The 14,852-nt window shown below is 42.1% G+C and overlaps 1 protein-coding gene across 1 annotated transcript in view; it reads left to right on the top strand.

The window, feature by feature from the left end:
* The window catches only part of LOC106869264 (heat shock protein 75 kDa, mitochondrial-like), a 108,679-nt gene that overhangs the window by 69,158 nt on the left and 24,669 nt on the right, over positions 1-14,852 (top strand). Inside the window, exons 15-16 of the mRNA XM_014914931.3 lie at positions 737-822; positions 2,152-2,297. Of these exons, the coding sequence (XP_014770417.1) occupies positions 737-822; positions 2,152-2,297 (232 nt within the window). The remainder of the gene's footprint in view (positions 1-736; positions 823-2,151; positions 2,298-14,852) is intronic.

Here is a 14,852-nt window from a genome sequence, read left to right as displayed (position 1 = left end):
TGTGTGTGTGTGTGTGTGGAGGCGCAATGACCCAGTGGTAAGGGCAGCAAACTCGCAGTCGTAGGATCACGGTTTCAATTCCCAGACCAGGCGTTGTGAGTGTTTATTGAGCGAAAACACCTAAAGCTCCACGAGGCTCCGGCAGGGGGTGGTGGCGAACCCTGCTGTACTCTTTAACCACAACTTTCTCTCACTTTATCTTCCTGTTTCTGTTGTACCTGTATTACAAAGGGCCAGCCTTGTCCCGTTGATCAGATTAACTGGAACCCTTGTTGTCGTAACTGACGGAGTGCCAACATGTGTGTGATGTTGAGAGAAAGAAGTCATTAGACACCTCTTATTTAATTGATTTGTAAATTTATGTAAGTTAAGGACAAGGTGTTTCATACATTGCATTTATAAAAATTACTCTCTCTCTCCCCCTCTCCCCTCTCTCCATCTTATTCTCATTATTATCTCTATCACATTTGACTTTCTTCAGACCTATTACTGTGTTTGTGTGTGTGGGTGTGTACTAGCCTTGAAGCCACTCTTCAGGTGGCATTCAAACTAACTCCTGCAGAGAGCACCTTTCAGGTCTTCAGCCCCACTATGCCTTCAGCATAAACTCCATGTTGATGTTGATCATTATGATGCTGCTTATGGTGATGGCAGTAAAACGATTATACTTTAGTAGTGATAAAAGAAAAAAAAAAGTTATTTTTTTTACTTGTTTTTTTGTTGTCGTTGATCACAGATAGCAGCAGTCTGCGACAAGAGGAAGCAACAGATTTGGTTACCTGGATCAAAGCAACCTTAACGAATAAAGTGAACAATGTCAAGGTGAGTCTAACACATGTTTCTATGTTGTGAAGATGCTTTTCGGTCATGGTAGGCCATGGGATTGCACCTAGAAAGTTCCCCTCCAAGGCACAAGTCCAGGCAAGGTTGTTTGTGGAAGTCCACCAGTTGCCCATGCAAACCAGTCTCCTCTCTCCATGCCACAGATGTTATTCAAGGGAAAGGCAAAGGGGCCGATACAGCTTGGCACCAGTGATGTCGCAACGCATTTCTACAGGTGAGCGAATTGGAGCAATGTGAAATAAAGTGTCTTACCCAAGCACACAACACGCAGAGCCAGGTCTGGGAATTAAACTCACTACCTCACGGTTGTGAGCCAGACGCTCGAACTACTGAGCCACATTGGCAGAATTGGTAGAACACCAGAGGAAAGAAAATACCTTGTTGTATTTCTTCTGGTTTTTTGCATTCTTAGTTCAAATGCTGCCGACTTTACCTTTTATTCTTCCCTCAGAATAAAGTACAAGTATTGATGATGGCAGCAAGTGTTAAGGCAACGAGCTGGCTGAATTGTTAGCACTATTTCACCTATCACACCTATCCTGCAATGCCATCCTAAAAATAAACAGTCACATTATCAAAATCTCAATGCATGATTAATTAAGCATTGTATTTGACGAAGTAATCTGAATACTTAAGGGTTATGGTGAAACCCTTATATGAACAAGGTGACGAGGATGGCCTGGATGAGAAAGTTTTGAAACTTTGGAATTCTTTAAATCTTAACCCTTTTCAATACCTGACTACCTGAGACCACACTTGGTGCTATGTTACAAACTTTTGGCTTACAGAGATGTAAATTTAAGCATTCCCATGTAAATTTCCTGTTCATTTATGTTCTAAACATCAGCTTAACCAATAACAAAATTATTTCACTAAACCTTTAATTATTTTCAGATTTAATTAAAATAAAACAATTGTGTTTCATCAGAAATGTGCTGACAAAATAAAAACATTTTCTCTATTGACTGCAACACTGGGAAAAGTTATTTCCCCTGGTCTCTTCTCGTCCCTTTTACTTAGAATTTAAAACACGGCCCACTGGATTTTCCTGGTAAATTTAAATTGAACAGTTTATATTTGTATTGTTTTACAAGGAGTGTGTAACTTGATGTGTCTTTGTTATGTTTGTACAGCCCTTGGTTGTGAAGATTGAACTGGCTGAAAAGCTGAGTTGATTATATAAATATAACCAAGAGAACTAAAGTGCCTAATTATTATTTTTCAACTCGTACACACGCACACCTATGTAGTGTGTGTGTGTGTATAGGATAGCCCTTCTTAATGTCTTTCTGCTCTATTCTTCGTCAGGTGACTAAAAGATTGGTATCACATCCATGTATTGTAACTGTAGTGGAAATGGGTTCAGCCCGACATTTCCTTCGCACCACACTTGCAGACAAATCACCAGAAGAACGCTACCGACTCCTGCAACCAACATTAGAAATAAATGCCAGGTAAGTCATCTTTTTATTGCACCTGTGTCATCCTCTTGCCTGCTCCTTGATCTCTCTCTCTCTCTCTCTCTCTCTGATGGAAGTGTGTTGGTAGATATTCATGGTACTGGTTTTGAAGATTACTTCTGCTCAGTAATCTCTATTCATCATTTAAATTAATCACTATATATGTCTATATGTGTATACTATATAACTATGTCTGGTTGTATGTTTTTGTCTATGACTAATTGCCTGTCTATGAACCTGTAATTTCTATATACCTCTTTGCCTAGATAGATAGATAGATAGGTTTCTTTATTAGCCACACTGGGCTCAACACAGAGGGGACAAAATACAAATGTAGAGTTTTTCTTTTCGAGGGGGTCGAAAACAAAGCAGAAAAAAAAACAAAAGTGGGGACAACGATGAAAAGAAAAAAAAAAAAAAAAAAAAAAAAAAAAAACATCGCAAAACGTTTGGGGTATTTACAAAAAATACGAAATAATACAAAAAATTCCCAATAAATGGGGAGGTTATCCGTGGAAAGAAAAACCTACGAAAAGACCACGGTAACCTCGGTCTTTAGCGTCACAGTTTGTTAAATAAAATTTCTCTGTTTACAAAATTTTAAAACGTTTTATAGAATCATGGTCAAGGTGGCTTCGTCATTTATACGTGCCATTCTTGCTACATGTATCCATCTTTTTTCGAAACATTTGCTAGACAACACTTGCCTCTCTACTCTCACCTTCCTTTTCAAGTGATACTTGAAAAAGTTGATGAGAGATTGACCAGAGAGGAAAGTATTTGTCTCTAATCCTTTCAGACGCGTCCACCAGATGCATTCTTTGGCCATAGCCACAAGTACGATAAATACAGCTCTTCCTTCCCGTTTAAAGGAAGGAGGCGTGACGATATTGACGATAGACTCGGTTGATAAACCGACTCGTCCCACACGCGACAGCAGTCGTTCGACATAAGCCCACAGCTCCGAAATGGTTGGACACTGCACGAGTGCGTGCAGAACGGTTTCATCGCTCTGACCGCATCTCGGGCAGGTCGGCCCCACATTTCGCGAGCCGTGTCTATAGAGCTTATCCCGAACGGGTAGCGCCTCTCGGTAACACTGCCAGGCCAGGGATCTCTGGAAGTTGTCCATAGGTCCCGGCCCGAAAGTCGTCCTGAACAGGCGGGTCAGGTATTCCTCGTCGACGCCCAGGTTCGCCCCGAGATCGTCGTCGTACCTGCCCTCCACTAATCCCCTATAGAATGACTTCGTTGTGATGCAGCCGCTCAAGGTCGACCCGGGACGGCAAAGTTGTTGCAGAGCAACGCGACACTCACGGTGCCATTCGCCATTCCTCGGCCTCTTTTTGATCCACGACTGCAGCTCGGTCATGGAGACGAGCTGCGGGAAAGCGCGTCGCACAAACGGCGACCACACCTGCTCACCGTCGTCTACGTAGAGCCGGAGATGTCGCAGTCTCAGCGCATGTCTGCGCATCATCAACCACGGCATGCCCAGCCCTCCTTTCAGCGGGTGTTGGCAACAAACGGATCGCCTCACCATCGGAACGCTTCCTTTCCACAAAAAGCGGAAGAGGATGCGCTCCATTTCGGTGATGGCGCGATCGGGACAAGGCACGACGGTCAGGCGGTATTCGATGACGGATGCGATGTACGCGTTCGCCACCTCCGCCCGACCTTTTAGGGACAGCTTCCTCTCGGACCATTGCCGGCAGAGAGTGGCCACCCTACTCGTTATCTCGTCCCAGTTCTTCTCCGTTTGCAGGTCCGGACCGAACCAGACTCCGAGCAACTTGACCGGACCGTCCGTCCAGCGTCCCACTACTGAGGCGCTGCCGGACGGTATGGGCTTGCTTCTCCAGGTGCCGAGCAGCAAACCCACCGACTTATCCCGGTTGATTTTCGCTCCCGTCACCGCTTCGTAGTCTTTCAGCGTCTCGCCGACAAGCTCGATGTGCTCGTGGCTAGACGCTATGACGGTGACGTCGTCCGCGTATGCCGACATGCTCGTCCCGCACCCCAGTTCTCGCGGGATGCCCCTCAGCGTCGCCAGCTTCCGCAGTAGTGGCTCGAGAGTCAATACGTACAGGAGCGGCGACAGGGGGCATCCCTGACGAACCGAACGTGCAATGTCGAAGGGTCCCGATAGACGTCCATTGACGCGAACAACCAAACGGATGCCTGTGTACAAGGCAGCCATCCAGCCGCGGAAAACGGGACCGAAGCCGGCCGCTTCGAGGACGGCCTCCAAGTATCGATGGTCTACCCTATCGAAAGCTTTGGATTGATCCAAATTGATCAGGGCCCCACCCATGCCAGGTTCCTTAATTACCCTCTCTATGATGTAGCGCATCAGATGGAGGTTGTCATGGATGCTCCGGCCCGGCACGGCGCACGTCTGCTCCGTGCCGACCAGTTTCTCGATGACAAGCGCCAACCGCTTGGCTAACACCTTGGCCAAAATTTTCATGTCTGCATTGAGCAGAGTGATGGGCCTAAAGTTATCTATGGCGTCCCCCTTGTTTGGATCTTTCTTCAGCAGCGTTACCGCTCCTCGGCTCACAAAACCAGGAATGCTCCCGTTCTGCTGCCAGTTGCAGTACACGACCGCCAAGACTTCTCCAAACAAGTCTGGCATACAGTTGTAAAGCTCGTAGGGCAGACCATCCAAACCCGGAGATTTGTCCGTCGAGCAACCCGCCATCGCGTCCCTCACCTCCTCCGCCGTGATGACCCCTTCGCAGCACTCCGCCTCTCTTGCCGAGAGTCGTGGCAAGCTGTGCAGGTAGGCACTAAAGTCCACCCTGCCTTCTCGCTCGCCACTCCTCCCGAACAGTCGGGCAAAATGCCGCTGAAACGCCTCGCACATCTTGCTCGGCTCGAGCAATTCGCGCCCCTGTTCGTCTACCAGAGACCGGATGGTGGCTCTGTTACCCCGCTGCGCCTCCGCCACCCGGGCCTCTCGTGCGGCTCCAACACCTTCATTCCTCAGAGCACGCATCCTTGCCCTGACAGCACACCCTTCGTGTTTAGCATTGAAGTGTTGGTCGAGGGCCAACCTCGCCGCTAAAACGTCGGATGCGATGCCACTTCGCAATGCCTCTTCTAACTTTATCACTAGCTCCCCCTCTTCTCTGTTCCTCTCTACAGCTAGTGCCCTGCTATACCTTATTGCTTCCGCCCTCACTGCTCTCTTGAGGGCAAACCACCATTTGTTGTTGACGATGGCTCCCGTCAAAGCCCTCTTTACTAACGTGCTAATCCGGTCTCTGAAAACCTGTCTCGACGGGAAAGACGCGTTTAGTTTCCAGTAACCGGGACCCTGCCTATGTGCCTTATCTATGTCTAGCGTACACGTCACAAGTTTGTGATCCGTGTAGCTGACTATGTGGAACTGTGGACATCCTAAACTATCTCTATCTCTTGTCCTACACACTATCCTATCTAGATACGATCTCGACGACCCAATGCGGTTGCTCCAAGTCCACGTTGGCACATTTGGGTGGTCGAGTCGGTACCTGTCAGACAACTGGAAGCGTCTGAGCAGGTCTATGAGGCCTTTGCATCCCCTTCTAGTTTTGTCACTCCCCACGTAGTCTAGATGCGTGTCCAAGGTAGCATTCCAATCCCCCACTAAAAGTAAGGGACGAGACGTTCCCAGGAATACTTCTAGACGTCGAAAGAAGTCTGACCGACCTGTTAAAGGAGGCACATAAACTGCCAGCAACCGAAAAGCGCCTCCATCGCTGCCGTCCACATCTAGGACAACCAGTCTACCCTCCGGGTCCGTAAATATCGTCTTTACTTGGAGATCCAGACTCTTGCGAAAAAGAACCGCCGTGCCACTACCGCCCATCCTCGGCAGACAGGGAGAAAAATAAATGTTAAACTGTCCGCCAAACATGGACTTTAGGGCCCGCGGTTCATGGAGTCTGGTCTCACTAATGGCTATGATATCCAAATTGTGTGACTTGATGTCATTTAAGAGGTACCCTTGTTTCCAAGGGGACCCTAAGCCACGCACATTCACACAACCAATCTTCACCATGATTCTATTTATACGTGTGCTTTAAAGCACAAAACAAAAGAACAGAGTGTTACTTGCCGTTAGAAAGTTTTGTTTCCTCCTTGGATTTTTCACCAAGGAGGCTATTGTACAATTTCTTGCACAAATATTTCTGGAATCCCCCTACCGAGTTGGGGTAGAGGGATTTTATTGTGTTGTGTAATGCTGGTGTTACATGAATAATTTTAATGTGTTTTGGCGGTGTTGTACGTGGGTGGTTGTTGGTTTTGATATCGTTATTTGTGATGTTTGTTTTAGAGTTGATGTAATTCATCAACTCTGTGTTTGTACTGTCTATTGCTGTTAGCATTGTTTTTTTTATATTACTATTGGTGTTAGTAGTATTTTCGGGAGATGTGAATCTCCCTGCTTTGTTTGTGTTTGCATTTTGTTTTGTTTTCTTCTTACTGCGCTTCCTCTTTCCTTTCGTAGCTATTTTCCACTCCTCCCCACTCTCTTCATCGGATGATGGGAGATCTGAGGAGTCAGAAAGAGGTAACGGCAAATTTTGTGCGTCTGTGTGTGTTTCTGTGAATGTTTGTGTTGCTGTTTTTATTGATGTTGGCTGCTTGTTATTTATGTGTGGTGTATGTGATATGGGGGAGGGAGAGGCAGTCTTGGAATTTTCTTTTTTTTCTTCTGTTTTTGCAGTTTCTGTTGTCTTTTCTGTTGTGGTTATTGCTGATATTTCTGTTGTTGTTTTTTGCGTTGCTGGGGGTGTTGGTAGTAAGGTTTTTCTGTTGGGGGTATTTGGTAGTTGCTTCTGTTGTTGTTGTTGTTGTTGTTGTTGTTGTTGTTGTTGTTGTTGTTGTTGTTGTTGTTTTTGTTTAGCGGCCAGAGGGCAGTCCTTTTTCAGATGTGCTTCGCTGTTGCATAGGTAACAGCGAGGTCGCCTGCCCTCTACCACCACATACAGCTTGTGGTCCTCTGCCAATCTAATGTTTGGAGGAATTTTCTGTGAAGCCTCCTCCGTGATGTGGAGAAGGATTTCCAGATTTTTCCCTCCCCAGTTCTTTTCCTCTCCGACCGTAATCTCCAAAATATTTGCCTCCTCCATTTCCAGGCACACGGCCGATATCAGCCATTGGGTGTCCACCTCCGATGGCACATTTTTTATCATAACTTTGGTCACTCTCTGTCCTAGATAACTCGGTATCATTACCAAGTCATCTGTGCGGAGAGAGAGTGTCGAAAATTGTTTAGCTAAATTTTCATCCAGAAACCTTACTTGCACCGTTCCAAATTTCCTTCCCCAGGTGACATGATTCTGATAAGGCCAAATTTTTCTAAGACAAACTTCAATTTTATCTGTGCTAACATTTTCTACACGTCTGGTTTTTGTGTTTACCAGTTTATAAATGATGCACTTTTTGTTTTTCATTTCTATAATATCTTTTGGGATGTTAATTCTGACATCATCTCCTTCTTTCGTAAGAAGGGATTTTGTGTCTTTTATTTGTTTTTGTGTGAATGTCACTGTTGTTCTTTTTTCCTTTAGAGCATTTGCGAAATTTGTTTTTGTTGTGCTGGCGGACATGTTCTTCTGGATATTTTTGTTTATGTTGGTGTATGTACTGCCTGGTTCAAAGGTGGTGGTAGTGGCAGCAGAGTTTGTTGAACAGGTGATGGTGTCATTGCTGACGGCCGATAACTTTACTTCCTTGTTGTTGCTGTTGTTGTTGTTGTCGTTGTTGCTGTTGTTGTTGTTGTTGTTGTTGTCGTTGGTGGTGGTGATGATGGCGTCAGCAGCAGTGGTGCTTACGTCAGAGACATTTGTGACGGTTTTCACGCATGGTTTTGTAACCTTGGTTACAGTTTTGTTTTTGTTGTTGGTGTTGGTGGTGGTGGTGAGAGGGCTGTTAGTAGCTGTACTCACAGTCTTTGTGACGTTTATAGCAACTGCGTTCCTGTCACTGCATGAGCACGCGCTATTCTGTTCTTTTTTCTCTTCTGGCATCTGAAGCCTCGGGAAATGCTTGTCAAAAGAACAAGACAAGCGTTCCAAAATTATGTTTCTCGACATTTTTCAAATGTCAAGAAGGAAATTTTTGTATTTTGCTAGGGCCGAAACTGCCCCTGGGGGTCAATTCCTGCCCTTGAAAATACACACAAATGAAGCCTAGGTGCTTCGCAACAAAATTATTTAAAAATCCCAACAAAATGTGGACAGTAAATGGTCAAATAAACGTTTACCTTCGCAGCCGATGTGACAGCACGTCCGTGAGAAGAGATAGATAGATAGATAGATAGATAGATAGATAGAAACGAGTTTGGAGATATTTCAAGCTATATCTAATTATGAACGTTGGTTCAAGAATTCTAAGGTTTTGAGCAGTGTGGAACCACTCTTTCGTCTCTATTCTTCTCAGCTCTCCTCTGACCCAGAATGGTAGCAACTACCAGGAGGGAAAATCTTCTAAGAACATTGTGCAGCTACATCTTCCTGAACCCTCATTCATCAAAGGGGCAAGAGAACCCAATATTATATCCAGCCGTCTTTTCACACAGGATTTCGTCTATCTCCAAACCATTGGCTCTGATGAGGCTTAAATAAGGAAATTGACTTGTTTATATATTAAAGAATGTATAAAAGTCGAAACAAATTGGTGGCTTTTTTGGGTTTTTTAAAAAAATTGTTGAATGGCAAAGTCGACCTCAGCAGAATTTGAACTCAATACTGGTTGTTAAGAGGCTGTGTGGGTTTAAACACAAACAGACGTACACTCACACAAACACACACATCAGGCTTCTTTCAGTTTCCATTTACAAAATTCACTTACAAAGCACTTGTTGGACCTTGGCTTTAGTAGAAGACACTTGAGCAAGGTGCTGTACTATGGAACTGAACTCAAAACCATGTGGTTACTAAGTAAACTTCTTAACCTCACCACCATGCCTCAGCTTATAGATATACATGTGTGTGTGTGTGTGTTTAGATACAAATTCATATCTCTACAATTGAGAAACTTGAAACCTTAACATCCTCTTTTGTCTGGTTTTATCTCCTGCTCCTATTCACTACCAATGTAATGTGTGTGTGTGTGTGTTGGTGTTGGTGTGTCTATGTCCTTGTAACTTAGTGTTTGGTGAAAGAGACCAATAGAATAAGTACTAGGTTTACAAAGAATAAGTCCTGGGGTCGATTTGTTCAACTAAAGGCGGTGCCCCAGCATGGCCCTAGCCAAATGACTGAAACAAGTAAAAGAATAAAAGAAAGAATATTTATGTATTTCGTTATGAATTGGAGTTGTGTAGAAATTAAACAAAAAATGTAGTGTTTTGAACAGCTTCCTGGTTACAGCAGTATGCGTTTTTTGTATGTAGCTCTCTCTCACACACACACACACACACTCAGACATGTATATATGCACTCCCTCTCCATATGTGTGTGTGTGTGTGTGTGCTCACGTATTTATGTCCAGAATTCAAAGAAAATGACCGTCTGGGTCGGCAATAAGTAGAAAGTTGTAGTGACATTGAAGAGTTTTGAATGCTAATATTTTGAGAAGGAAAAGGAACAGAGAGGACATGCACACTCAGACAACAGGTCTCTTTCAGTTTCTATCCCGCCTCACTCATACATGTGTGTGTGTGTGTGTGTATATATATATGTACACTCTCTGAGTGGTTGGCGTTAGGAAGGGCATCCAGCTGTAGAAACTCTGCCAAATTTAGATTGGAGCCTGGTGTTGCCATCCGGTTTCACCAGTCCTCAGTCAAGTCGTCCAACCCATGCTAGCATGGAAAGCGGACGTTAAACGATGATGATGATGATGATGTATGTATGTATATGTGTGTGTGTGTGTGTGTACTAAGAGTAGAAATTAATATTGTTAATTAATATTATTAAATAATATCAATTTCAGCTAGCAGTCAGCATACTTAAAAACGTCCTGGGACCGTGAATTCTATTTAAACATAAACAATATGAGAGATCACTATGTAGATCCCTTGTATGCTAAAAATAGATGTCAAACCGTCTTATCGCTAAATCTGTGTTCTCAACTTAGTAAGACGCTAGATGTTTGCAAGCGTCTTACTAAGCTGAGAACACAGTTATAGTGGTAAGATAGTCTCACATCTATTTTTAGCTCACAAGGGAGATCCACATAATGGTCTCTCATATTGTCCATATATATATATATATATATATACACACACACACACACACACACACACTGATTTAGGGATAACTATATTTTTATGAATTTCTGTTAGCTTGCTTTCCTTGTTTAGGCACGTGGTGTAATAATACAACTGAAAATCTTTTATGTGGTTAGACAATTTAGCATCTATTTTTCACCATATAGGCAAAAAAAAATTTTTTTCTTTTTTGCTCTTATTTATAATTGTATAATTTTCACCTTAAAAGGTATTTTTCATATGCTGGCCACTGTTAAAATTTTTTAAATAAAATTTTATCCTTATAAAATAAAATAAAATTAAATTTAAAAAATAAATAAATATTGGAAGTACATATATACAGGGTGTCCACAAAGTCTGGGTACATGGGGATTATTATTTCTTATATTTCATTGTTTATGTTATGATTTTATTTACTCCATGTACCCAAACTTTGTGGACACCCTGTATGTATGTATATATATATATATATATATATATATATATATATATATATATATAGGCCCATCTATAAAGTACTGGGGTCGATTCATTCAACTGAAACTTTTTTTTGTAAGGCAGTACCCCAGCATGGCCGCAATCTAATGACTGAAACAAGTAAAAGACAAAAGATATAAGGAGTTGTTGAAGAGGTGTCACGTTGTTGGATCAGGTAATGAAAATCACGGAGAGGGCCATAACCGAACTAATTAGAGAGAGAGTTAATTTAGACGAGATACAGTTTGGGTTTGTGCCAGGGAGAAGCCGTAGGGAATGGTTTTAATGTGATTATAATGGACACCTGTAGGGCTGCCCTCAATACCTATCCCTGTTTCACGTCTTTTCATTTTGTTGGTAGTTCATGACACAAAAGCCCATGTAAATTATATTCACAACGTATTTGTGTGTGTATATTTATTTATTTATTTATGTATGGGTTTTAGCCAAGTGGCTGCGGTCATGCTGGTGCACCATATGTATGCAGATGTCTATATATGTACCTGTATATTTGTGTACGTATATGTATGTACATTAATTTATATATACATGTGTGTGTGTGTTTGTATGCATATTTGTAGATTTGGGCAAGTATATGTGTGTGTGTGTGTATAAATGTTTGTATTTATGTATAAGGTTCGGTTAACAACAAAGTTACTTTGTCTGGATAGTTTTTCAGCAGGTAAACATATAAACTAGTACAACCTGTTTACTTGTTTATAATTGTAATATCAGTAACTTTAGAATGGCCACACACACACACACACACACACATTCCTTGTGTGCATGTGTGATTGTGGAGCTATTATGGTTCAATGTCTGGCTTTCATGTCCACAATATATATGCGCACACACACACAGACACACACACTCATATGTATATCTAGTTGTTTGCTGAGGTGGAGCGGTCAAGCTTAATACCTGTTCCAATTGCCGCATGTGTTGAAGTCCCTTTCTCTTTTTTCTTTCTCTGACACAGAAATAACAATAAAACCAACAACAGCTTCTGGTGTTAAGTCACCAATTTAAGAGATTCCTGGGCAGCGCTTCAACCCCGAATTTATTCTTTGTTGGGTGGCTACATTATTACTCCATTTCCTGTTCTTCCTTTGGAGTGACGACGACCATCTAGTCAGCCTCGTTCTCTTGTCTGTGACCATCTTCAATCCAGTGTCAAGACCAGGTCAAGATGAGAGGGGATGGAGGCAGATGCAGGGGTCTTACTTGTTGCAGTTGCCTTCCCTTCCATTGGACCATGAGGGTTTCTTCCCCAGAAACTGCCAGATCCACTCTTCACATGCATAAGTACGCAAGCACTAATATGTTAATTAACCTATAGCTGGGACCTTGACAGGTGCTGTTACTCCGGTGCAAAGTAGACCACTGAACAGTAGTAACTAAGACCTGCTTCCACACTCCTCAAAACTCTGGAGCTCCCAAACGAGGGCCTCTCTACCAGATGCAGTTTAGTGTCATACCCAAGGCTTACTGTAAAGATTTGTGGTTAAGATGCTGCACTCATGATGGTAAGATTGTGGTTTCAATTCCCGGAGCGGGCGACGCGTTGTGTTCTTAAGCAAAACACTTCATTCCACACCGCTCCAGCCCACTCAGCTAGCAAAAATGAGTAAACCCTGTAATGGACCAGTGTCCTGTCCAGGTGGAGAATTTATACATCACAGAAACCAGGACGCTGGCCCTTTTGAGTCGCCATGACTTAAGAAGGTAACTTTACCTTACCTTACCTACGCTTACCCTTTTACATGACATGCTAAGCTGTATCCTCTCCAAATAACCACATGAATTATCAGCATGGAGTCCCTGGTCCACTGATGTGCTGTTCCCTTTTTTTGGCCTGTTCTACAGTGACTTCTGTCCTTCAGAATTAGTAGCTTTTGTTTCACTTGGTTTGGGTCTCTCTTCTCACTCTCAATATGTCCAATCCTTCTTCCCCAAAATGAAGGTCCCTCTGAAATTTCCTCCTTGTTGTTCTTTAACCCCAGGTCAATCTTGATTGAACCGATTGAGAGTGCAGGTATGACTGTATTGCTAAGTCATATTGATATTTTCCTTACGACTATAGCCAACCTTTATGGTATTGTTATTGAACAGCTTATTGTATTTGTGTAGTTGATAAAAAAAATTTTTTCTAAAAAGAATAAAAAACTGCCGAGAAACATCAGATTATGTCAGAAGCTATTCTTATTAATATTCATATTAAAGAGTAGATTGAAGCAATGTATTCATTTTATGAATTATAATTTATACAATGACTATGAATTAAGCATTTGAACATGCATCTCGTTATATGATCCTCTCCACCTGATATTATTCTTACAGCTGTGTCGAATGTTCCCTACCTTACAACTGTGTGTATGTGCATGTGTGTGTGTGTTAGTAAGCTCTGAAAAATTATTATTTCACCAGGTAACAGCCCATACATCACTACTACAACCACTCTGTTGGAAATTCAAAGATTTCTCTCTGTCACTATGTCACCAACAGCTGTTGTCTATAGAGAGTTTTCCAGCTGTACACTACGATGGACATTGGGGTTGATGTAGTCAACCAGCTCACTTCCCCCAAAATTTCTAGCATTTATTTGCCATATTTTCTAGCATACAATTCAACATAGTATATTGTGTAACCATGTAGTGTAAAAAAGTTTGCAACACGATAACAAGGTTCCAGGTTCAGTCCCACTGCATGGCACCTTGGGCAAGTGTCTCCTGGCAAAGTTGACCTCGGCAGAATTTGAACTCAGAACGTAATGGCAGACAAAATACCGCTAAGCATTTCGCCCAGCGTGCTAACGATTCCGCCAGCTCGCCGCCTTAACAAACGCATAATATTCTTTTCTACTCTAGGTACAAGGCTCGAAATTTTGGGGAAGGCGGGGTGCCAGTCAATTAGATCGACCTCAGTACACAACTGGTACTTAATTTATCGACCCCAAAGCATTTCGCCCAGTGTGCTAACGTTTTTGCCAGCTCGTCGCCTTTTTGTTTGTTTGGTTTGTTTGATTTGTTTGCCGTGAATATGTAACTGAAAATAGTTGCGTTCATTGCTTACACTATTAGTTGTTGTTGAGGTGGTGGTTGTTTGTGGCCTCCATCCATGACCTCACCTGCTTTTTCTTCATGCACATTGTAATGTCTTTGACTGTGTTACCGATGATTGTTGGGACATTGAGTATTAGTGGTAGTTGTGATGGTTATAGTGTTGGTTGAAGTTGTTGTCTTGGCGCCGGCGGCAGTGGTGGTAGTGGTGGTGGTGGTGGTGGTTATCCCCATCGTTATCCTCACCACCAGCAGCAGCAGCAGCAGCTTCTATGATTCCATGAGTAATTCTGGTGCCTCCATATTTTGTAGAATAAAAGAAATAACATAAATATTCCAAGTATTGTCTGAAAGTTTCTATCAATTATTCATGCTATCCAAATGATTAGTAACACTAACGATCGACTAATATATAATACATACATACACGTATATATATACATATATATATGCATACATACATATATATATATATATATATATATATATATATATTTAATATATCTATATATTGATTTTTTTGTTTATTTTTATTCGTTCATTTTTTTTTTTTTTTTCCTATTTAGTAATTATCCAGGGACATAAACAACATTATCACCTTTGGTAACCAAACTTAATTATGGTTTATATTTAATGTCACAGAAATTACTGCACTGCTGTGATTATCATTATCATCATCATCATTATTATTATTATTATTATTATTATCATCGTCGTGGTCGTCATCATTATTATTATTATTATTACTATTATTATCATTATTATTATTATCATTATTATTATCATTATTATTATTATTGTCAT

This window comes from Octopus bimaculoides, chromosome 13 (assembly GCF_046866305.1).
Source record: "Octopus bimaculoides isolate indiv1 chromosome 13, ASM4686630v1, whole genome shotgun sequence".
In the NCBI taxonomy this organism is placed as follows: Eukaryota; Metazoa; Mollusca; class Cephalopoda; order Octopoda; family Octopodidae; genus Octopus; species Octopus bimaculoides.
The sequence above is the reverse complement of the archived record's forward strand: the minus strand, read 5'-3'. Positions and strand labels throughout refer to the sequence as shown.